Genomic DNA, 24,825 nt, shown 5'->3' with positions numbered 1-24,825 from the left:
GGGAAGGAAATCCTCCACAGGCTCCATCCGAGCCGAACACATCCCCTCAAGTCCTCCCGCTGCCTCCCTCATTCACCGAGAGAGATTTCACGGCTCTGTTCAAAACCCTGCAGGAGGATGCATGAAAAAACTCCTTCCCCGTTGCCTCACGCAGTAGCAGCAACCTCCTCAAATGTTCTGCCACCTCTTGAGGCCGTAAGGGATCCCTCTCTCCAGGTTCACGCCGAATTCCTTCTAGAACGACCACACGCCCCAAACCCTGGATCAATGAGGTCTTTGGAAGGAGAAACCTGGAAGCGTCCAGGGGGTGTGGCCGGCTCAAGAGTCTGGCTGGCTTTCCACACCTCGCTACGAAGAACGAGGCGCTCCCGGCTACCTGTCTCTGCAGACGGGCCTGAAGCCAAGTCTCTCTTTCTCTCGTTCGTTTTTTTTAACCAGCATCCACAGGAACAAAGATTTCAAAGGAACCAAGAAGGCCAAGCAAGAAAAACCGAAACAGAGAGCAAAACTACAGGATTTTTTTTTCATTGAGGGAATGTTCTCCCCTACTGAGAACAAAAAAGAGATCCAGTAATTTAACAAAAGACAAATTTGAGATTTCTACTCCCGTTTGATCCCCTTTGAAGCCTACACAGGTATTGGCCTTTGGAATAATTTCCAAAGGGATTTTGGGGAAGGTCATAGTGTATATTTAAAAGGCATGTAAATACACGTGAGACTCATTCCTTTGGATCATACCGACCTCTCCAAAAATTGGCAAAGCCATGTGGTATACAATCTAAATTTAAGGAGCAGGAGAACACCTCTCTGCTCTGTGTCCAATCAACTCTGACTTATGGCGACTCTTTTCGGGGCTTTCCAGGTAGAGAGTACTCTCAAGCGGTTTGCCATTCCCTTCTTCTGTGGGGGATCCCTGGGACTATGTGCAGCTGGCCCAAGGCCACCCAGGCTGGCTCTTGTCCTCCCAGGAGGCACAGCAGTGGGGGAACTGGAAGTCCCCACCTCTGGCTCTGCAAGCACTGCGCTACCCGGCTATCTCCACTTCTTGAGAGCTGTGGTTCTTAAGAGGCCAAATTCTACACCTAACACCACATTTTGTAAGGGAGAGAACAAAGCTCACCATACCACATGCGCACCCCTGGGGGGGGGAAACACTGTCTTCTTGCTTCCCTTAAAGAGCTTCATAGCCTCCTCTGGTGGTTGTACAAGCCGAACTTAGAGAGAAATGCCCCAAATTAACAGACAGAGCTAAATAAGCACAGGATTAGGGGCCCAGCTGCCCTCCCACCCCCCACCCCAATAATAGTTCCCGTCCAGGTTCCCCAAGGCAGGCAAGTGGCAGGTTATTCTTGGGCGCCCAGGCAGCGGAGAAGACTTAGCCAAGGTCAGCATAACACAGCGCACAGTACCGAGAAGTCGTTAATCGCCTGTATGGACCAACGGCGTCGGGCAGAACACGGAGACATCTGCATATGAGAATGTCACGCCCAGGAGGAGGAGAAGGAGGAGGAGAAAGGGAGGAGGAGCACCACCGAGAAAACGAGAAGAGGGAGAAAAGAAGACACGGCTGAAAAACTCTGGCTCCCTGGACCCCAGGAGTGCCACGGCGGCCGGTGGAAACCACAAGCCGACCGGAAAGGCAAGTGGGCAGGCCAGGGTCTCGATGCGATCAGAAAGCGCGGCAAAGAAAGGCTCGGCCGACAGTGTTTCCCATGACAAACAGCCAACCTCCCATCACAGTTTGCCCGTGACTGCCAAAAATGAACCCCTTGATAAGAAGTGGAATGGCTTGCATGTTTTTTTTTTTGGGGGGGGGGTCCTTCAGCAGGAGCCTCGGCTGGCTTCATCCTGATCGTCTTCACACTGCAAGCCTGGGGAGGGAACACAACCCTCCAGGGTGTGCTTTGGTGATGACAGCCAAAAAGCAGTCTAGATGGGGGTTTCATTGCCACAGATTCTTACTTGCTGTGAAGCCTACGTAACAGGCAATGATTATGGGCTGCAGAAACATACTTATCTTGTGTAATTAGCCCAGGCAGAACGGTTCTCTAACAAAGGATGCAAGAGTGACCCACTCCCTGCTTCCAAAGAGTGCTCACAACTTAAAAGAAGGGGAAAAAACCCAAAATCAGGAGCAGACTTCCCGAACTGCATGCACTCCCGCACCCTGAGAAGATTTTTGCACATCTACGGGGACTGGTGTGCCTCCCAGGGAGCACTGGGGTGGAAAAGGGACTCTGGGATTCTCCACATTCACCTACTCATGTCCTAGAATCCACAATCCGATCAGACAGAAAATAGAGGGGTGAATACAGAGTCTTGAGGAAGGGTGGGAGGCCCTGCATTAGAGGATCTTCTGCCAGCCAGCTATTGCAAAGGGATGCCTAGAGGCCCGTTCCTGGAGGGTTCAGGCTACCGGCCTTCATACTGACAGCACCAGAGCACAGGGTACTCTCCAACATCCCCTCCTGGGCAGAAAAGCCCCACCGAGGTGGCCCAAAAGGCAGGAAAAGGCCCTCTGCTCATCGCCCGGGCGCAGGTGGAAAAGGCAGTTTCGAGGGTCTCTGGGCAGGCCATTCCCAACCATTTTCCTCCAGATTTCCTACAGTTCCGGCTACATGCTAGAGCACTGACTCAGAGGCACAAGAAATGTTTAAAGCGACTGTGAGTTAGGGCCCCTCCGCCGTAGGAAGTGCTCCTCCTTTGCAACCCCTAGCAAACACGTTAACAAATACCACTTTTCTCAACGAGCCCCTTGCAAGTCCAGCCTCCCAAGGAATGTGGAGATCCCAAGGAGGATCTTCTGCCTTAGTGTGATCAGAGATGACGTGCCTGCATGCTACGGTGGGGTTTTTGACTCTACGCCTAACTCTTTCCCCTCCTCGTCTTTGGTCAAGGGAAGCCCAGAGCATCGCTGGGTTCCCTTCCGCACCAGACCAAAACAAGCCTCAAACTTCCAACGGCAAGTACACCGGCTTCCTAGGGGGTAAAACAGCACGGACGTCTTTTTGACTGGGCTTCAAAAGAGTCTTCTTGAGCCACAGGTCAATAACAGGGAAGCAGACCCTGCTCTCTGCCGGGATGGAAATCACAGTGACATCCCAGAAGGCTTCATACAGCAAGAGTCTACGCCTCCTCAGGATGGGACCAGAGCCATCTGGATGGGGCAGGATTGCCTTAGAACCTTAACCAACACCTGTGGCTCCAGGTAATGAGCCACGAAAAGCGCACTGCGACAGCCTCTGCAAACCCTAAGGACCGTCTAGAGAGACAAGGCTCTGCCCTGCTAGAAGCCTCCCTGGCTCCAAAATGAACCCCCCCTGCAAGCTGTGTGCGCCCCACATCTGTTACTGCTTTGCACCCCAAAAGTCACACCGGTGAGAAGGGACCCTTACAGCATTTTTGGCACTGGCCGCCACTCGGACGAGGGACTGCGGGGGGGGGGGGGGGGAGAGAAGCAAGAAAAGGTGCCCCAGGCCCTCAACGCCTCTGAACTTTTCTGGAGAGGAAGCCTAGAACGAACACAGAGACTGCTCAACAGGGGAGTGGGACCGCACTGCCTTAGCCCACCGGCTTCTCCGAGGCCTTGGGTCCCCCGGGGTGGCTCTGCTGCAGGGCAGGAGGAACAAACGCCGGACTGCGGAGGGCCGGCAGGCTTTCCCTACACGACCCAAGACGAGGCGGGGAGACGTTCCACTGACCAAAGGCTTACCCGCTCCTTGTAGTAGAAGGAGCTGATGGAGACTTGCTCCTTCTCGCTGCGGGTGGGGCTCCCGCCGTACAAGCGCAAGTTGCCGGGTGTCTCCGTCCGGATCTTCATGGGAGTGATGAGACCGCTATGGTAGGCGGAGAGAGCCGACAGGGATCTGGACACAGGAAACACAGCTCTGAACGTGGGGCTTGTGGAGTCATACCCACATGGGAGCACCCGAGGTCGGCCACAAAGCTCGGCAGTTGCCTTCCACCAAACGTGGCCTCTGTGTGTGTGTGTGTGTGTGTGTGTGTGTGTGTGTGTGTGTGTGTGTGTGTGTGTGTGTGTGTGTGTGTGTGTGTGTGTGTGTCTGTGTGTGTGTGTGTCTGTGTCTGTGTCTGTGTCTGTGTCTGTGTCTGTGTCTGTGTCTGTCTGTCTGTCCAGTCTCAGTTAAAGGACCCAAGAGCCCAGCAAATCAGCCTGACATCTTTGGCATGAAAAGCACAGGTTCTGCTAGGGAGCTTTGCAAAGCTCCACACATCCTATTTCCTGAAGAGAACCTGGGTTATGCAGCCAGAGCATGAAAAACGGGACATTAAGAAGGACTTCAGAGACACATCAGAGCCCTCCATCACCAAACAGGGTTATAACATGAGAAGTCTAGGAACCGAAGCATCACCCTCTGAAGGCTCAACTCACAGATGGCTTCAATAAATCATTCTATTAGTTCTTCTTAAAAACAACATTTAAAAGAAAAATTCACCTCCCTTCCCAGTTAATTTCCTGCAGCTCCCTCTATACTTACTCACCGGGGAGTTGGTTCTGTAGGCGAGACCGCACGATGCATCGTCATCGGCCGTGTGAAGTACACCAAGTAACCTGGGGGAAAGAGAAAAGACACACACACACAACCCTGAGCTCAAGAACACAGGCAGAAATAAAGGTTGGTAGCGTTTCTAGAAAGAGATGAGCATAAACCGGAAAATGGTCGTTCCATGCTTTTCTCACACCGGTTCTAACCGGAGAGAACATACAAGAAGGGCGTGCATTTTTTTCCAGGGAGAGAGGAGGAATAAGGGAATATTAGTCCATTATTCCCTCATTCCCTATGTTTGTCAACTCTGATTAAGCCCAGGATCTTACACCCGCCTGCAGAGTTATTATCTGAGCAAGCAGCTTAATGGCTGTTCTGGCCATCGAGTCAGTCATGAAGGGAAATCCCAAAAGATACACTGAGATTCTTGACCACTCTACTTGCTTGGCTGTGTATTGCCTTTCCCCGTGTTTTGCAGGTGGAAAAAAAAGGAAATAGGTGTGTGAGTAAATGCATAACAAATCCTTGTTCAAGCTGCCTCATCTATATTGGGTACCAGCATTGTGACATTTTAGTGCTGTGTTTACTACTTCTATTTTTTTAAAAAAAATATTAAACATAGGAAACACGTCGCCGTTTACTTAGCTAGTGTCTGGCTCAAAAGCCAAGCATTATCAGACGACTACTGAGAGATTAATTGCAGAACAGCGGGGAGGAGATAGCTGTGGACGTATCAACAAAGACCTTGGCTAACTTTGACCTTTCTTTCCCATCAAAGCTGTCACAGAGTTTTAAAGACTGTGAGGTTTTCGTTAACTCTGCCTTTATTTATTTCCTTCATAGCTGTCTCAGCAAAACATTAACATTACATGTGAAAACGCACACTTAGTAAATGCACACTTACACTGAGACAGATGACCACCACTCTTTTCTTAATCCTGTTAGGTGCGCTCTGCCTCATACACTGTTTTATTAATCCACGTCTTATGAAACATCTTAATTTTTTAAAAAAGTTCGCACGGCAAGTCTTCCCACCATTGCCTCTCCCCCACAACTGGAACAAAGTAGCTGAAGAAGGGTACCGGGATCTAATTGGTCTCCACCCACCCCGACTGTCAAAGCTGCATTCACTCCTCAGCGATCAAGGCTGTTTTCCTCCCCCTCCCTTCCCTTGTATCAGTTAATTTTAGCCCAGTGGTTTTAAAGTGTCGTTCCAGGGAGCTTTGGAACTTCTGAAGGGCTCCTCAAGGAGTGAGATTCCTTCAGCGAAGGCAGCCTGTGCCTCTCCTCTGAGCTTCACTGTGCCAGACAGGTGGGTGTCTGGTGTGTCCAAAGATGGGCCTGAGCAACCGCAAGACCCTTATGGTCTCAGAGCACTTCCTGCAGGAATTCAAGATGTGGCCTACAAATCAGCAGACGTGGTTCTTCTTCACAGGAGACAAGACAGTTGGGAAAGGATACGAAGTGCAGACGTTTTGCACAACGTTGAGTGTGCTGACTGCACTCTATGGGTGGTCTACAATTTAATTATGCAGGCGACACATCATCCCTCCCCTCTCGCAAGCTGGGTACTCCATTTACCAGTCTCGGAAAGATGAAAGGCTGAGTGAACTTTGAGCTGCTTACCTGGGAGTGAACCCAGGTTGTAAGTAGAGTTTTCACTGCAGTACTGCAGTTTAAGAGTTTTAGGGTTCTGCCTGCTGATGAAACTACCAATTCCTGCCATGCCTCAAACATGTTCTCTTTTTTTTTAAATAAAAAATGGGGGTGCACCTAAAAACAGCATTTAAAAGACTGAGCTAAGAAACGTGCACAAACTTGCCAGTTTTATCCCAGTCCTAGAAGCTAGGACCAAGATCTCATGGGACGCTGGCAGAAAAGCGGGCATACTTACCTCCAGGAGCATCACGTTTCTCTAGGAGCCGTGCAAATGGCTTCCTGTGCCTGGACACAGAGTTGTGCAGGCCACCTTGAACAGAACCAATCTCTACCCGACATTGCAAGCTAAGCAAGGTGATTCCTGGTTTGGACTTGGGAGGAGGAAAGATTCCTGGGGAATACCAGGGAATCTCCAGGTACAGCTAGGAAAGAGCCCTGTCTGAAACCACGGAGACTGCTGTCCGTCAGAGCTGGCTATACTGGACCAACGGACCCCAGAATAAGGGAGCAGTTTCCTTCCCTATACAACTAATCAGCAACAGCGCTATATTGGGCACTTACGTGATGGCTGACGGACAGGGCAACATCTCAAAGGATGTTGGGACGCCCCTCTCTCAGCTGCAGCCACCATGATGGGTCCTTGCCAGGGGTCTGGACCCGACGCAGGGTTAATCATCTAGCTAAGGCTCAACCCACCTGCCCCACAGAACCTGGCTCCAGAGGTCCGTGGGAACGGGATGTTGGAATCCTGGTAGGAACCGTAGGCATTCGAGACCCGGGCGAAAGTCGGCAAAGGCGGCGTGACGGAGTTTGGGAGGGCATATGGGTTGGCAGAAGAACTGTCTTCCTGGTTCTGAAACACACAAAGGCAGAGAAAGGCAGGCGCTGAGGATGTTTCTCCCAACACATCTGGATTCAGCATGATGGGAATCCCCCGGGGCCCCTCAGCTGGGGAAGCACCACGGCTCTGCGGCAGAGGGGACACAGTTCAACACACACACACCCAGCCTTTCTGCGGAAAACGGCCTCTTTCTGCCTCTGAATCGCCATCAAGAAGAGGAGGCCACACTGACCCAAATGGGGAGGCAGTTCCGAGTGGCTTAAAGCCGTTTCCCCCCGCCCCAAGTTCTTACCTCAAGAGAGTTAAGTGTGCTGTCTCCTTTCTAAGCGTCTTGGAAGTTTTTACCTGCCAAGTCCTTGTTCAAGCTGTCTGTTCATCCCTCAGTCCTCCAAGAGTTCTGCTTGGGGGACCGACAGACGAAGAGCGCTACTGTTCACCTCTTCCTCCCTCCCTCTCCCTCCCCCCCTCTCTCTCTCTCTGGGATGCTTTGAACACCATGGAACAGGAAGGGCGGGCCACAAAGTTTCCTACCACAGTGGCTGCAAAGTCCTGGAACTCAGTCTCAGCCTCCTCCGAAGAAGAGGGTCAAGGTTCAAATGCAGGAATAAAAGCGAGTATTGAGACAAAAAGCAGGAATGAACCCCAAGGGGGAACAAGTCCTTTCTTACCACAACAGACTCCAGGCAAGAGACCAGCTGGCGCAGGCAGGGCTCCAGGCAGCACTGGTTCCGCTTCACCTTCTGCATGGACGTGTCCTTCAAGATCTGAAAGTTTGAATCATTTTGGGTGGCTTCCCCGTGATCTGGAACTGTCGGTTCAAAACAAGCCTCCAAAACAGAGGAAGCCACCCAAGACAGCACAGATTTCTCGGGAACGTGTCCTCCGTGGGCCAGCCTTTGAAGCCGGCTCCAAACCCTGCAGCCAGACGGCTGATTGGAGCTGGTGGCAGGGAATCCTTACAGCTGCTTCACCGGCTGCCCGTCTGTTTTCAGGCTCGGTTCAAAACGTTGGCTGTGACGTGTCAAGCCCAACTAAAGCTTGGGTCCAGCTCTGTGAAGGAATGTGCCTTTCCGTGTAATCCCGCCCACCAACAACCAGGGGCTTCGAGGCAGGGCCTTCTCTCTGTCCTGCCATCAAAGGCAGGCACATTTCGTGAGGATTCAAGAGGGGGCATTTTTGGGAGCTAACCCCAATCTGTGGAACTTCTCTTCCACACAAGGCTAAGCTGGCCTTCTCCCTTCACTCCTTCCGCCAGCAGGTAGAAACCTTCCCTATCTGTTTTTAACGAAGGGGTGCAATGTGTTTTCCGTGGTGTTTTTAATCATTCAAAATTAGATTGGGTTATTTTTTTAAGGTTTAATTGCATTTTATTATTAATATCTTCGCTGCGATTTGCTGCCCTGAGATCCTTCACTGGGACCAAGACGGGATACAAGCAAACAAATAATAATCAGACATTGTTCTTTCTTTTGGGGGGGGGTACAGCACACAAATAGGCCCACCTTCAGTGTTCAAGAGCTCCACCGCCTTCTGCCCGCCTCCCCTCCCGACGGTCACAGGGAGCCCCCCTCACCTTCAGCAGCTTGGCCTTCATGGTGGAAGGGATGGTGGTCTGGTTGACAAACTGGAAGGAAGGGGCAGCATTGTTGGGGTACTGGGCGGGGAACATCACCAGCATCTTGACCCTGTGGTTGCTGCAGTGGACTGAAACTGTGCAGCTGCGATTCACGGCGTCCATCTGTCAAAGCCCCAGACACAGACACAGACACACAGACACACAGACACACAGACACACAGACACACACAGACACACACAGACACACACACACACACACAGACACACAGACACACACAGACACACACAGACACACACACACACACACAGAGAGAGATTAGGAGAGCGCCAGGCAGGTTCTTCTCCCTGCATTGCTGTCATCTTACTTGAAGGAAAAATGCCTGAGCATGAGAACAAAACTGCCTATCGGCTTGGACCCTTTTAGAACTCTAACTAACAATACGGATTCATGCAGCACATCCGACTAAGTCTCTAACAAGAAACAAAGTCCTTGCTTGAAGGCGCACAACTAGAAGTGGGGACAAATGGTGGTTCGTGCCTGTTCGTTTTTCATCCAAGCAGGAGCCGGGCGCTTCAAAGTCCCGCCTCTTCCAGCGGTTGCCCACTCAGAGCCAGGGCCACGTCCAGCACGGCCTCTGAGTGGGCGCCCGCCGGAGGAGGCGGGGCTGGGAAGAGCTGAACTCAGGTTCGGATGAAAACTGGACCAAAATGGACCAACCAGCGGTTCATGCCCACCTTTCAGTGTTCAGATGTGAATGAAAAAAAGGCAGATGTGTCTACTGCTTGGAAAAGAAATGGAATTATGGTGAGCAAACTAAGAAGCAGCTTCACTGCCAAAGCTGCCTACGAGGGAGAAGAGCTGCTGCATTGTTGGGGAAGAGAAAGCCAAGCATTCCCCAGGAAACAGCAGGCGGGGCCTCATCCCGTCCAAATTCTCAAGCACAAGCGTCCCCGTGGAGAAAGCCGCTTGCTCCTCACCTCCATGTTGACATTTCGGATCTGGACGTTGATGAGGGAGAATTCTTGCTGCAAGGTCTGGGGCAGCCCAAGCTGGTCCAGCTTTTTCCCCACCAGGAGGCTTTTCTGGGACTCTTCTTTTGAGGCTGTCATGGAGAAAACGGAGCACTTGGTGGGACCAGAGGAAGCAAACCCCTGGAGATATCCATGCTAAAAGCACGTTGTTTTACATGCTTTTAGCACTGCCTTTAATCTCGGCCAATGTTTAATTGATTCTTAATGTACAGTTTTGTATGGTATGTTCAACCTGTTCTTCTTGTATGCTTTTAACTGTTGTGATCTGCCCTGGGTCCCCTATGGGGAGAAAGCCTGAATATAAATGCAATAAATGAATAAATACACCCCTCGGAAGGCCATGGAGTGGGAAGGGACGGGGGTGGTGCTGAGGAGGAAGGGTTCATGGAGCAAATATGGAATTCTATCTTTCTTTCCCAGCTCCGAAGAGGACTCTGGCACTTTTACAAGGTGGGAGAACAGCTGTCCCCCGCGATCAACACGTCTCACCTTCGTCTTCTCCCGGGTTGGAGTTCTGCTGGGGCTCAGCATCGTGGGGAGGGAGAGCCTTGTCAGGTTCGGGCAGGAGAGAAATGCCATCCATCAGCTCCTCCACGCCGTCCAGGAGATCATTAGAGCACAGCTGGAACAAGAGGAAGCAAAACACAGTCAAGCAGAATCCCACTGAAGGCAGGTTGAGCCCAGGAAGGTGGTGTCCGTCTGTCTTTTGTGGCCAAAAAGACTGGGAGCAACGGAGGATTCTGAAAGAGGAACAGGGTACCCCTGGGGGACGCTGCAGGCCCAGAACAGCTCACGTAGCCTTCCTTTGCAAGAGGGACAGCATTCCTCCATCATTGCCACGTCTACCAAGACAAGTCAATATTACTGCTGAGACATGTAAGGAGACTCTCTCCGGTGACATCTGTATGACTCTGCAAGATCTCCTCTTTCTTTTCTCACCTCGCTCTCCCATACACCCCCCTTCCTACGCACCCTGTTCTTACAATGCTTAAAAGACTGAGACCAGCTGCCTCCTGGCTCCTCAGATGTTCACTCCGCACAAGAGCTGAGCCGTGCACTGCCTCTGGGCAGCCCCTTCCAGCTCTGCTATTCTCTGCAGAGAGGGTGTGGATTTCCCATTCCAGTTGTACCATTCTAATCTCCGCTGCTGAAACAGCGCAAAGGGACCCACCACCTGCACCCCAGGGCCCTGCTGGTGATCATCATCCTCATCATCAAGGCAGGCATGTTGGTCTGCCACCCTGCCTCCTCCCCCAATTTGGTGGGAGTGAGTTCACACTGGAAGGAAGCCGGGCAAAGAAGCAAAAAAGACCCAAGGATGCGATCCCTCTCTCAGGAACTGCGGAACAACTGCCGCAGAGAAGAGCAAGGGCCGCCAAGAGAAGACAAAGCAGAAGGGATTCAGGGCTGCAGTCAGGCAAGTGGAGGCGATAACCTAAGGGAAAGCTTTCTGGCTACATGACAAAAAGGCTAATGAAGATGGGAACCTATGGCTATTGCCAGACGTCCCCTTTGCACTGGGTCTGATGAGCTTTTTCGGGGATTCTGGCCAGCCTGAAGGGATGGTCCGGCAGGATCACAAGTTAAAATTCCAGCTAACCCACTGAGGAGGCCACGAGGAGGTTCCCTAGCTAATCCACAAGAGGTAGGCCTAGAAGGTCTGGTCTCGAGGGCAGGGCTGACCAGACGCATCCTGTCTTTCTGGATTTCGGTCCCCTCAAGCTGGCAAGCGGGCCAGGATCCGCCAGCCACCATACCTACCCGCTGCAGCTGGCCGTCCACACGCCACATCCGGAGTGTCTGGTCCCGCGACCAGGTGACCAGCTGGTAGTCTTTGGACCCTGTAAGGAGGAGAGGGAAGGCATTTCAGAGCAAAGAGCTCAAAGCAGCCTATTTGCCTTGACCTTCGAAGCGGGCAAAAGGCAAAGGGAAGTTGGGCTTTGAGCGGGATGCGGCTGAAGTGGCCGTCCCTTGAGGGGGAAAAAAAAGCCTCCAGAGGTCTTTCTCTGGCTCATGGCCGACATGAATGCCGCTTGCGACGAAGCGATTCCCGAACAATGCCTGCGTACCACGCCATTGTCATCAGTGGCCTCCACGCTTCGCATGTCTCGTACTGCAGTCAGCATAAATTATGCAAATTTGCTTTTTGCTCCCTCATGCACTCTGTGCCTGCCTGTGACGGGGAAAGGACAAAGGGTTGCAGGAAGACCCAAAGCCCTACCACTTATTCTCAAAGGCTCAGGCATGTAAGGGAAACCCATGTTCAAATATTTCAAATCTCAGCCCTTAAAGGGCTCATCCTTCCAAGACTGACTCTTCACCTCCTACAGACTTCTCATTTCTGGAAACAGGCGTCTGCCTTCGTATCTGCAGAAAACGTTCTGACTTCTCAGCCAGGCTAGCACTAGACAAAGGACTGGGGAAGATGGGAAGAAAGAGGGTTTCCGGGTCAGAAGAAGAGATTCCCCCTAGGATCCCCCACACCCACTGGCTAGAGGCACAACTGTGTTTCGTTTCAGTCTGCATATTTTAGCTCACAAAAATGTTACCGGCAAGGGTTCTGCTGCTCGCTCTGGTGAGCCACAAATAAAAACATACCTGAGAAGGATTTTCCCCCTTTTCTTTTTATAATAACAAAACATTTTCCTTTGTACTGTTAAGTTCTCCACCTCTTCTGGCCACAACGGAGTACAAACAACCAAAGACTCACTATGGGGCTGAGGGGCCTCACCACCACCCAAATCTGACCCAAATACAGCACCCCTGAATGTTTTTTTGCAGTTTGAGTGTAAGGACATTTACCTGGGATGCAAGCTCTCACAGCACACGTGACACGAAAGCAAACACTGTATACCTATTTTCCTCCAGCCTGATCACCTCCCTTGTGTAAAAACAGGGTTTCAAGCTGATTTCTTGGAACACGGCGCTGTCGCTACTTCCAGATGTCCTGCACAAGTCTGCAATGCGGGGGGGGGGGAGCACTTCCTTTAAGGTCCTGCTTGGCCCCGTCTAGAACGCACCTTCCTTTTGCTTCCTCCACTGGAATTCCAGCACCACGTCATCGTGTCCGACAAAGGTATGGACCGGCGTGTTCAGGTCAAAGACGTTCCAGAGTAACAGGCTATTCTCCCTTCGCAGCTGGGGCACCATGACCGTCACCAGCCCGTTGCTAAAAGGCTGGAAAAGGAGACAAGAGATTAGCGGCTCAGCACACAGCCCGGAAACTCGGAAATGTAGAAACTAAAACGAAAGGAAAAACCATCCTAACGCGTGATGCCTAGGTGGAATTCACCTGCTCTCGCACCCAAAGACGCTCGGTTGGAAAGGTTAGCTTAAACTAATTAATTCAAAGCCTTTTGGTAAACTGAAACAGTGCTGTGATCAGTCAAGAAAGCGATTTAAATTATCCTCAACAACCCCTTCAGATTACAGGGACTATCTATTTTTTTTAAAGGCTCTCCATCTGGGAGAGAGAAAAAGAGGGACTCCTTCTACTATGGGTCTATCTGTAAGATGCCCAATTGATTCACAGCTTCCTTCTGCAAACGGAATGAGTTAAGCAAGAATGTTTCCTTTAACTGGGCGGCCGTTCTCGTCCCTAACTCACAAAGTAAGGCAAGCCTCGGCCCAGAGTCTCTTTTAGCCGTTCCAGCAGAACCAGGGGGAAGGCGTTGCAGGTGGCCGTCCTTACCGTGTATCTCGCTTTCCAGACCGGAACCTGACAGGCTAGGATGTTGAGGTATTTTCGGGGTTGTCGGTAATCCCAGAACTTCAACAAAAGAGACAACAAGCCAGCTCAGGAGAAGGAGGCTTAAGAACAGCAAAACACACACCCTGGGAGATCACAACACAACGGAATCACCACAAGATTAATGGAGCTGCAGGTCTGTAGGTTGAGAATTTCAGCAAAGGGGTAGAAGGGCTACTTGGAACAACATCCCACTCAGGAATCTGTGGCTCTTCACAGGTTTTTTATTTTTATTTTTAAGGTCCAAGCTTTCCTGTTCCTTTTCAGCATCTACTACTAGGATAAGATGCGGATGTCTGGCCACCGTATCTTGAGGCTCTGTCCCTCCTTTGAAAGTCCAGGCCGCTTCTAGATGACCTCACTGGACCCTTCCCTTCTCCAGTCAATCCCTTTTGTCAATGAAGAGGGTCTGCCCTTCAGACAGGCGGCCAGGTTTTCTATCAGCTCCGAGACTCATCCAGGCATGAAGAAAAGTTTCAGCCAGCAAAGAACAACGTTATAAAGTGCGGGGGAAAACCTTCCTAACCTCATCCATGCTTCGGCAACCTCACAACAGACTTTAGGCAGGGCTCTCCCTCAAAACAGTTTAGAGGTGGCCAAGGGCCATCCATGGGGGGGCCAGAATCCCAGCTGTGTTTCAAGGAGTGTGGTGCTTTCTATAGGGATGGAAACATGAGCTATCGAGGAATGAGGGGACACAAAACATATAGGAAGATCTAGCTTCCACACACGGAGTCTCTGTACACTGTTCTCTCTCTTCCCAGGGGATCACAAAGACCAGGAGGTGCAAGGGGCCAGCTCTCCCATCCTGGAAAGCAAAGATCCACAGCCCTAGAACGGAGCCCAGCCCAACTCGATTCACCTTACCTACCCTGACAGAGTTATCCTGGCTGGAGGTGGCCAAAACATTTTCGTTGTCGGGGTGCCAGTCCAGGCCGTGTATTTTAGAGAGATGCGCCGCCAGATACTCCACCGCGGTGCCTGGTTTCTACAAAGAGAAAGTTTGCTTGAAATGCGATTCTGCGAAGGAGGAGGAGGAGGCTGAGTTCCATCCGTTCTGCACCAGAACCCACGGAGCATGGGCAGCCTGGATGCAGGGACTGCTAGTGCTGGTTAGCGGAGAGAATGCTGAACCCAAGCCTAGGCAGAAGCAGCTTGGAAGCACAACATTTCAATCACACAACAAGTGTTACACAGCCGAAGCAACAGCCCTCATGCTTCTCTGTGTGTTGCCAAAACGGGATTGCTGTCGTTACGTGCTGTCACGTCACCCCCAGCTTATGGCGACTCCCTATGATCAGCTCTTGTAGACTCCAGGTTCTGGCTTCCTTTAGGGAGCCCGTCCATCTCGTATTGAGTCTTCCTCTTTCCCTGCTGCCTTCCACCCTCTCCCAGCATCACCGTCTTCTCCAGAGAATCCTTTGCCTTCTCAGGATGGGCCCAAAGTAGGACGGTCTCAGTTTCAGCATCGGGATGATCACCATGTTAGAATCCAGACATTTCTCTGGCTCTTTTCTTACGGGCAAGCAGAAAAGCGAGGGCCACGCTGACTCACCCGCTTGTCCCAAATACGCACGTCTCCGTCATGGCTGGTCGCCAGGCAGTTCGCATTCTTCTTATTCCACTTGACTTGGGAGGCTCCAGCTGCACAGAAGAAGCACAGCAGCAGAAGTCACTGGGACCCCCTCTTCCGGAAATGGAACATCAACAACAGAAAAGAAGCACAGTAGGTATGACAGCCCAGCAACCAAAGCAAAGGACGGATCCTTCAGAACCATGGTGGGGCCCCACGGCTTCCCGAGGCAGAATAATCAACAGCAGATACGCTAGGGGCCAACACTGCTTTCAGGGAATCGGCTGCCACCCGATGTGATGCGCAGCAGCCACCACACCGGAGCAGGGCCACCCAGGACCTCACGCTGCTCCCCCGAGGCCCACCGCTGGGACAGTCAAGCTTCTGGCCTTGCCAGAACGGATAGTGGGGGCCCTTCGGCCTGCACGCTCTGCTCTATGCCATGGTGCAATTACTCCCTTACTCAGGATCCCAAGGAGGACCTTAGCTTGGCGTTAGGCCACAGTCAGATCTGTTTTGCCTTCCTGAGCTTGTCCAGAGGTAACCCCAAACTAGCATAGATTGTGCCAAAGAAAGACGCGCGTAACACCCGTTGGCTACTCATGACTAAATGTTGCTGCAAAACAGACACAGCACCGAGATCTCCCTGTTCCAGAGCATAAGACCACAGTTTCTTTTTAGTACCGAAGCACACCCCAAAATTGTATGCAATCTTATTCCACCTCTCTCCCCTTTCCCACCATAAATACTCTTTTGTTCTCAGCATTTCACTCTTTCAGTCTCTACTCTGCAAGCGATACTCAACACCATGTTTCCCCAAAAAGAAGACAGGGTCTTATATTAATTTTTGCTCCAACAGAAGCATTAGGGCTTATTTTCAGGGGATGTTTTATTATTTTTTTTCATGTACAACCATCTACAACCAAATACAGTCACGTCATCTTCTGGTTGCTGCACAAGGGTGGAGGGCAGGGTTTCACTCAATTGGGGCTTATTTTTGGGGTAGGGCTTATATTACGAGCATCCTGAAAAATCATACTAGGGCTTATTTTCAGGTTAGGTCTTATTTTCAGGATAACAAGAGAATGAACGATGGGATGTCTGTGAAAGGGAAAACAGAGGCATTGAGCGGCCACCTAAACGTCCCTGGAAGGAAAAATCTGCCTGACGGCGGAATCTCTCATGCCCACAATCTTTGCTCAGGGAGAGAACAGCAGCAGGAAGGAAGGAGCGCTCAAGCCCATGAATCCAGGATTCCAATTAACCAGCCCCCAAGTAGGTACTTACCGACTGCAGAGAGGGAGACTGTGGGTTTCCGAGTGTCTCTGAAACATAGCAAGATTTGCGTAAGAACATGTACCTCTACCTAAGTTAACATTTCCCCAAATATTCCCCCCCCGAATCAAAACTGGAGGCCTTTCTTCCCCCCCCCTTTTTTTTTACAACTCAAGAAGCTTGCTTTCAGAGTGCATAACAGTTAGAAACGGTAACAACACTCCAGGTGCTTCTACCTGAAAACTCAATGCTGTGACCTATACAGAACAGACCCCTTCAGTCTTCCGGACGTTCTGCACCAGGAGTAACTCCCGGCTGATACATAGACACATCAGCTGTTCCCCCCCCCCCCCCCCCAATAGAGAGGACATTGAAAGAAAGCAGAGGTGCAATCGCCATGTCAAGACACCGCAAGTCACTTTCTCTGTGAGAGAACATTTTGGGCATTCATTCTTTATTCCTCATGACAAAGAGCTCGCCAGTGTAGGAGAATTTAAAAAATGCACAGCTCCCTCTAATCTATGCCACCCTACTTCTTAGGTGCACGGCAGAGGGTACAGGGTACAGGGTTCCACTCAGTTCACTGCACCATAAAGTCCCCACTGCAGAGTCTCACAAGAATTTGCACCCTAGTACATCGGACGAGAGGAAACTCTGTGGATCCTGACCCTGGGAGAGAAGACCCTTCCCCCCCCCAGACGTAACATGACAAACTTTACGAGGGGCTCCTCCACTCTCCTAATCATTCCCATTTCAGTGGAAGCAGCCCAGAGAAACGTCCTCCCTAGGCCACCAGAAAACCAAGACCACCTTCCCTATGGGGGAGTGTGTGTCTGTGTCTGCTCTTACTTGATGTCCCAAATGTAGATGTAGGTGTCCACCGAACTGGTAACCAGCAGGTCTGGCTCAAACACCGCCCAGTCCAAATCACTAGAAAAATAACAAACCAAGGAGGAAGAAAAGATATGAGAAGGAGGCATCAGATACGGAAGTGTGTCAACAAGGTTACTAACACCCACGTTGTCCCCATCAACGACAATATTAAGGTTCTCAACAAGGACAGTTTTGCCAGTCTTGAATATCTTGGCCACGGTCAACGGAGAAGGCTGGGGTTCCCCAGGGACGTACCTGATCACCCGCGTGTGTCCTTGCAAGGAGGTGCCGATTTCCCCGTTCCCATCTTTCCATTTATATAGGTCAACTCGCTGGTTGCTCTGGAACCAAAGAGAACACAGGACAAGCTACGACGCAACCATTTTGCAAGTAGACAGATGGTCGCTTTGAATGTGAGTAGTCTCTTACTGGAAGAAAGATCAACAACCTCCGATATGCAGATGATACCACTCTGATGGCAGAAAGTGAGGAGGAATTAAAGAACCTCTTAATGAGGGTGAAAGAGGAGAGTGCCACAAATGGTCTGAAGCTCAACATCAAAATGGCTGCTGGCCCCATCCCCTCCTGGCAAATAGAAGGGGAAGACATGGAGGCAGTGACAGATTTTACCTTCTTGGGCTCCATGATCACTGCAGATGGCGACAGCAATCACGAAATTAAAAGACACCTTCTTGGGAGGAAAGCAATGACAAACCTTGACAGCATCTTAAAAAGCAGAGACATCACCTTGCCGACAAAGGTCTGCATAGTCAAAGCTATGGTTTTTCCAGTAGCGATGTATGGAAGTGAGAGCTGGACCATAAAGAAGGAAGGCTGACCGCCAAAGAACAGATGCTTTTGAATTGTGGTGCTGGAGGAGACTCTACGTGGAGTCCCCTGGACTGCAAGGAGAACAAACCTATCAATTCTGAAGGAAATCAACCCTGAGCGCTCACTGGAAGGACAGATCCTGAAGCTGACGCTTCAATACTTTGGCCATCTCATGAGAAGAGAAGACACCTGGAGGATCTCCATCATGTGCCCATTCCCAACGGATCTAAGTGTGGGAAGGCCCGTAAGGGCAAGATCAGGGCCACTGTCAGATTTACCGAAGCAGCGAAGAAGTGTGCGTGGCCGTCGTGGGGGTTCCACTGCACGGCTCCAATGTCCCACTTGCTCTGGCGGGCGATCTTGCGGTGGCCGTCGGCAGGCACGTCTAGGTTCACAATGTAAAGGAAGCGCCTCCTGCAAGAAGGGGACACAGGAGAGGTTATGACCCCCCTAAAGTCCATGAAACACAGCCCCGTTCCTCCAAAACCTCAGGGCAGCACAGCACGCTTTCGAACAGCTACAAGCTCCACCTTGACTCCAAAGCTGCCAAGAAAGAAAGACGAGGGGAAGCAGGCAGGAGGACCTCTTTAGGGCTACTATCAAAATGTTTCTTATCATGACAGTTGGTAGACACTGGAAGGTGGGCTTTACTGTGTAATGGTGTTGGAGCAGACATGCCTTCTGTTTCCAGGACCCCCGTTGGTGGGGGGTGAGGCTGTCCACTTGTCGGTGGATGGCACATTTTGGCCCCAGTAAAAGCCCTTGGACCCCATCGCGAGAAGGCAGGATTCTCCAGGAAAAGACAATCATTCTGGGAAAGGTGGGAGGCAGCAGGAAAAGAGGAAGACCCAATACAAGATGGACTGACTCCTTAAAGGAAGTCAGAACCTTTACTCTGTAAGAGCTGAGCAGGGCTGTTGAGGACGGGACATTCTGGGGACAGCTCATTCATGGGGTCACCCTAAGCCGGAGGTGACTTGACAGCAACCTCAACAGCATTGAAAGGGTTAAATGGCACTTCCAAAGTTGGAGGAACCTTTTTCTCCCTCCCAGTTCTGTCCTCCAACCAGGGGAAGTCAAACTGGCTCCAAGTTGCATAAGCTTCTACTTCTGTTTCCTTCCCTCAACACACTTCTACCCATCTGGAGGAATGGGTTTTGGTGGATGACCCCCATGCTTGCAACCATCAAGTCCCCAAGGAGCCTAAAGAAGCAAAACGTAGTTGGTAACAACCCTGTTTGATCCATCCAACAGATCTATCGGGCCCTTTATGTGGTGAGGCTGCAACAAACCCGCTGTCTTTCCTTGAGATTCTTGGAACTAAGTAGGGATATGATCCTGAGTTTCCCTGGTTGAAGTCTAAATATTTTCTCCAGCACACCTCATTAAAAGTTCAAGGGAAGATGTCATGATGCAAGACAAGCCAGAGATACGGAGGCACTGAGATTTTTTTTGTGAAAGGGTGCAGGACACGCCAGTCCTATGTGAGACAATGCAAGCTGGGCCAATGCAGAATGAGCCGGCTGGACATGAAGCCAGGGGTTTGGCCTGGTTTATGGAACAGGAAGGATCCAGGTGCTGGCTGAAAGCCCGCACAGGCATCAAGTGCCAAACTTAAGGACACCAAGTTCCGATGAGTGGGTGATGATGCACTAGTCAGAGACTGCCAGAGAGGATGGACGGACAGACCCGTCTGCACAGAATGCTTCCCACGAGCATTAAGAGTCATCCACGCACGACTTTCCAGCCAGAACTAGGACCTAAGTCTCCGCAAAGAACAGGTGAAGGAGGTAAACCTGTTTCCAGACCTGAAGACTACAAGTGGCACACAGAGGACTGAATCCTGTTCCCATCATGGATTGGGGGGGGGGGGGAATACATTAAATTTTTTAGAATTCTCAGGGTAAAAAGATTAGTCCAGCCTACTTGGACACCCTACTCTTCTACAGACAGAGAGTTTTAAATGGACCTTTTGGAGGATGGAAGAAAGATGACCCTCTGAAAGGAGGCTTAGGTCTCGTGCTCTAGTTTTACTCACAACCGTCTTAAGGCAAAGCCAGGCCTTCCAAGACCGTTTTCTGCCAACCCTGCAGGTTTGAGGAGTTCCCTTGCCAAAAACCCTCAGCAACAGAAACACACGTAAAATCTAAAGAAATGAGGTACAGCTGTTCCCAGGAGCCGAGGGAAGCAGAGACCGGCCAGGCCAGGCCTGCCCTGTGAATGGTTTTAAAAACATCCAAAAACAAGGACTTCCAGCCTTCCAGCTGCTTCCAGTTTCGTGCTTTCCGTTTGCCAGCCAGTCTGGGCAACCTCATCCCCGAAGATCTTGGGGGAAACAAATCTGGCCCCCAGGTTTGCCGAACTCTCTGACCCCTTGCTCTGCTGAGTGAGTGGACTCAGTTGTAAGGTGGGTCCTTGCCTGGCTCAAGAGACTAAGGGTGGATATCAAACTCTGTCCCAAAACGTTATGTCCAAAAGGTCCACCCTATGGCAAAAGGCTGCATTTATTGTGTACTGAACACCAACAAAAAACACATTGGATGAAGCGCTTGAGATGACAAGCAACTGCGGGTGACTTTCATTATATACACACAGGCCTCTTTATGCAGATGCTTCCCTCGTTTTTACAGTTCCAGCACATCAACAGATAAGATGTGGGTTGGGAACCCAAGCCTGATTTAGGGAAGGCAGAACGGAGTGTACATAAAAGACCCCCAATTTCAAAAGGTTTTTTTCTTGCAGATTTCACTAAGTATTCACTGAGCTCTCAGAAATTATCTTTGCCATCATGAGAGCTAGAAGTCAATGCTTGCGCTTAAAAAGGAGCAAGAAAGCTGACGTTAGTCCTAGGGCTTCTGATTGTCCAGTGTCTATTGTTGGGGACATAATTTATATGTATGTAAGCAAGAGATCCAGACAGAAGATTGCGAGACAAAAAGCAAACAGACCTGCAGTGCAAACATGGAATCTGAAGTACGGCAGTGCCCAAATTACATGTCTAAATGCTGCTTAGAGATGTGTAATCATGGGGGGGGGGGAGGAAACAACCAACAAGATTGGAAAGATGCATGTAGGTAAGACTTCAGAAAACACACACAGAGAAGGACACCAGGTAATCAGATCACGAGAAGTAGAAGGTCACCAGCTGAACAAAGCAAAATTCACAATTCTAACAAGAAGAGAAGGAGAGGCCTCAGATGCTGGCAATGTGAAAGATAAAGGCAAGGTTTATGTGCAAAGGGCAGACACACCTACCCGCAGTCAGCACCTCTTCATTTTGGACAGGCAAGGAGCCGTGTTTCAAAATAGGCTTAACATATTCCAGCAATCTAACATCTTTCAAGAGAGGAACAGAAACGGGAGGGGGGGGGAGAACCATTGGGCAAGGGTTTTCCACTTTCCCCAAAGATTTCCACAGGACCTAGACAAGCCCAGGCACCTTGGGGGGGGGGGGGAGGAATTCACAAAGTCCAGCCACAGCTGATGACAGCCTCACCCATATGCAGCCTAACTTTACGTGACTAGATTTCAGCCAATAGCAAAAGATCTCTAGACAACAACTGAAAACTGTGGAAAATCTATGAAAACATTTAAATGTTGAAAACTATTTTAAACCACGTACTTATATTTCATAGCCTACTGAAGCCAGGACCTTAAAACCCCAAAAAGGTCTAGCGATGAGCCACCTCTAACCTCAATGCTCAGCTGGTGCAAAGGGCCATTCATTCCACAAAGGGAACTGCGGTCCAGAAACACCTGAACGGTCACTTTCCTCTCGGCACTGTTGTTTGAATGTTGCTTATGCTGGCTTTATTTGAGTTGTCATTATTCTATTTTAGCCGACAGTAACCAGCCCAGAGTAGTGTACTGCACTAATGGGATGGTATACAAATTTAAGAAATCAATCATCCATCAACCTGGACTAAAAAGACTCTCTGATATCACCCAAGGTCCTTTTCTCCTTGATGCTCTCTGATTGGAGCTCATTTATCACTTCTCTTCTCTTCCACCCCCAGAGAACAAGACGCCTCCCTGCAGGCTCCTTGCAAGAGCCTGGGAGAGGTTTCCCTCTGCCCTCCACGTCCACCTTCACCAGCAAGCCCAGCAGCTGCCAAAAGGAACAGCAATTCTATCCCCTCAAGACTTTGGCACTCACCCAGAAAGCACCGCATGCTGTCCAAGGCAGTCCACCGACATGGCCGTGGCCTGCAGAACACAGGAGAGAGAGAAAAACATCTTTGTATTAGCTCATTAATTAGCCCAGACAAAAGCTGCTTATTGAAAACACATTTAGGAACCAGAGTCACAACTGTATGGACACTTGCTATCAAGCATTCCACTGAAATCAGCAGAAGCAGGAGCAGCAATCCTCCCCACCCCCACCATCCCCATTGTTTTTTGTTTTTGTTTTGTTTTTTTGCAAACCCCCCCCCCCAAGCTGGTTGGGAAACATGCATTCTGGACTTCTTGTAATGATTTGCCAGAACAGGGGAAATCATTGCAAGTCCAGAATGCAGGTTTCCCACCCAGCTTGGGAGGGAGTTGCAAATTCTATTTGAATAATTATAGACAGAATACATTTACGAGTTTGTCCCTTCAGAAGTTAAGAGTGTATTTGTTCAATTGCACTTCTATTTAAAAAGGAAATGGATCACTGTGATGACAGTTCTTTGTATGTGGGCATCTCACCAGCCAAAGCTGTGTTCAGCTAAATCAACCCATTCCCACACCAGTTCAGTGTTCAGCCACATGAAATCCCTCCCTTCAAAGAGAAACGGACAGCCAGTAAGGTGAGATAAAGAGGAGCTGAATTCTGGCCAGTGGGATTACAGTTCAGATCTTCACTCTACTGTGAATTTCACTGCATGACTTGGCAGACAGTTATTCTTTTTCAGGCCCTCATCATAGAAGCCCCTAATTCCATATTTAGAGGTAGTGCACCCTTAAGAGGGAAAATGGTTTGTTTATTCCAACAGGGGTTTGTCTCTGTGAGCAACTGGCAAATCAGATTCCTTTTGTTTTGCAATTTATGGTATTGCAGCTTTGTGTGTGTATGTGATGTCTCAGAGGGCACTGAAAGATTTGTGTAAACTTGTGTACAACTGCAGTAAAATTGTTTTAATAATGCTTGATGTCAAAATATGTTGCTAGATAACAATCTGTCTGGCTTAGGATGAAAGAAAACTGTCAAACAAGCTGGTGTCTGATCAGGAAAGGATGAAACACTGCCTTCCAGCTTCTCGCTGCTACACTCTCTGTCGCTGTGACAGGCAAGGTCAGTAGGTAAACATAACAGCTGTGGGAGGAATGTAGGGTGGAGAGGAAAATGAGCTCAGCTCTGGAAGGAGAAAAGTCCAGCATCCAAAGACTGCCAAGGGCTCAAGTCTCCTGGGAAGGGCATCTTCATGACCTTTGAAAAAGCTGCCCAAAGAAAAACAAATACCGGATCCTCTTCAATCAGTCTCTGGGCCTTTGGGCACGCAGAATTGCTCCCATTACGGAAATATCTGTAAGGAGACATGCACCCAGACAGCTGCAATGCCAGCCAGAGAGGCAGCAACACAAGGCCAGAGAAAGCCTTCCAAAAGCTTTGGGAACCGTCTCAAGTTTTGTCACAGGCCCCCATCGTGAGAGCCACCTTCATGCATTCTCTGTTCAGAAGATCAACCCAACTCTGCAGCAGCAGTCCCCCGGAAAACAGCTCCCATGGGCTGTGCAAAATCAGATTCCCCATGGCAGAGCTTGGTACTGTATCTGTCTGATCTGAAGATTTACGTACCACCTTCCATTAAACAGGCCTCAAGGAAGCTTAAAACCGCTTGGCAGCAATATTGGGGAAAGGGCAGGAAATGAACATCTCTGTGCACGAAATTCTGGCTCATTTTGGGGCAAAGCTCTGTTCCCTGGGGACCCAAACCCTAATGGCTTCAGTGCTGAGTGTGGTTGAAGAGAAAAAAGCAACATCTCCAAGGCATTTCTGAGCACAAACCCTAACTCTGCGCCTTCTTGCATTTTGTACATGCAGGTCTACATGTCATTAGTCCATCCATGCATGCATGCAAGCAGCCTGAAGCCTTGCCACTCATCGGGATGGGGGGAGAACCCATTGAATGTTAAAAAAATTTTAAATTGGATTTATAAAATTTAAATAAGGGTTATTTTTTTTAAAAAAAAAAAAAAAAAGGTAAACACTAAGTTTCTCATAATAAGGAAAAGGTTTGCAGGAAGTAACCTAAGACACCAGCAAGTAACAAGTGAGGAAAATTAAGCACAAGTAACATGCTTTAAATGTTATATTCAAACAAAATTAAAGATCTGTGTGGAAATAATTTTTAAATTAAAATGTTTATCTTTAAATTCTTAGGACAATGTGTACTTCCATTAAACTGCTTGTTTATACGTTTAAGAAAAGGTCTCTGTTCTTGTTGTGTTGTTAGCACATTCTTGTCTACAGTATTTATATAGGATTTTACTTTTTCCCTTCTTTCAATGGCTTTGCTACAATGATGTCTTATTACAATTACGTCTGAATAACAGGAAGCAAGTAACAGATCTTATGAAATCAAACCTCCAGCCTCTTAAGCTCAAGGAAAACAGAGAGACAGCTTTGTGCACTTTTTGAAACCAAAATTAACCACAAATACATTTTCAGCTTAGATGTTTCCAGCACAGTCAAAACATGGGATTCGTAACTTAATATCAAGTTACACTATTATCTAATTTGTGGTTTTACCTCCCTCCCTTCAGATATACTTTGTTTGCAAATCACTTAAACACAAAAGTTCACAAACTTCCAAAACAGTGTAGCGGTCTCAATTCACATTCAACTTTTTGCAACAACATGCCTCTTTTCCAAAAGAAAACTTTCCAGCAAAAAACAAAACAAAAACAAAAAGTATACATTGCAAAATG

General features: G+C 49.5%; 1 protein-coding gene across 1 annotated transcript in view; it reads right to left on the bottom strand.

The window, feature by feature from the left end:
* Nucleotides 1-24,825, bottom strand: part of WDR59 (WD repeat domain 59) — a 37,384-nt gene that overhangs the window by 10,837 nt on the left and 1,722 nt on the right. The window contains exons 2-18 of the mRNA XM_020797906.3: nucleotides 22,070-22,119; nucleotides 18,192-18,327; nucleotides 17,338-17,423; nucleotides 17,059-17,139; nucleotides 16,222-16,259; nucleotides 14,917-15,005; nucleotides 14,233-14,349; nucleotides 13,305-13,382; nucleotides 12,634-12,790; nucleotides 11,375-11,454; nucleotides 10,103-10,235; nucleotides 9,560-9,684; nucleotides 8,579-8,743; nucleotides 7,674-7,769; nucleotides 6,861-7,017; nucleotides 4,501-4,570; nucleotides 3,713-3,866 (exon numbers count right to left, since the gene is read on the bottom strand). Of these exons, the coding sequence (XP_020653565.3) occupies nucleotides 3,713-3,866; nucleotides 4,501-4,570; nucleotides 6,861-7,017; nucleotides 7,674-7,769; nucleotides 8,579-8,743; nucleotides 9,560-9,684; nucleotides 10,103-10,235; nucleotides 11,375-11,454; nucleotides 12,634-12,790; nucleotides 13,305-13,382; nucleotides 14,233-14,349; nucleotides 14,917-15,005; nucleotides 16,222-16,259; nucleotides 17,059-17,139; nucleotides 17,338-17,423; nucleotides 18,192-18,327; nucleotides 22,070-22,119 (1,812 nt within the window). The remainder of the gene's footprint in view (nucleotides 1-3,712; nucleotides 3,867-4,500; nucleotides 4,571-6,860; nucleotides 7,018-7,673; nucleotides 7,770-8,578; nucleotides 8,744-9,559; nucleotides 9,685-10,102; nucleotides 10,236-11,374; nucleotides 11,455-12,633; nucleotides 12,791-13,304; nucleotides 13,383-14,232; nucleotides 14,350-14,916; nucleotides 15,006-16,221; nucleotides 16,260-17,058; nucleotides 17,140-17,337; nucleotides 17,424-18,191; nucleotides 18,328-22,069; nucleotides 22,120-24,825) is intronic.

The sequence above is a fragment of the Pogona vitticeps genome, chromosome 10 (assembly GCF_051106095.1).
Source record: "Pogona vitticeps strain Pit_001003342236 chromosome 10, PviZW2.1, whole genome shotgun sequence".
Classification (NCBI taxonomy): Eukaryota; Metazoa; Chordata; class Lepidosauria; order Squamata; family Agamidae; genus Pogona; species Pogona vitticeps.
Note: the sequence above shows the minus strand (reverse complement) of the source record. Positions and strands in the feature narration are given on the sequence as shown.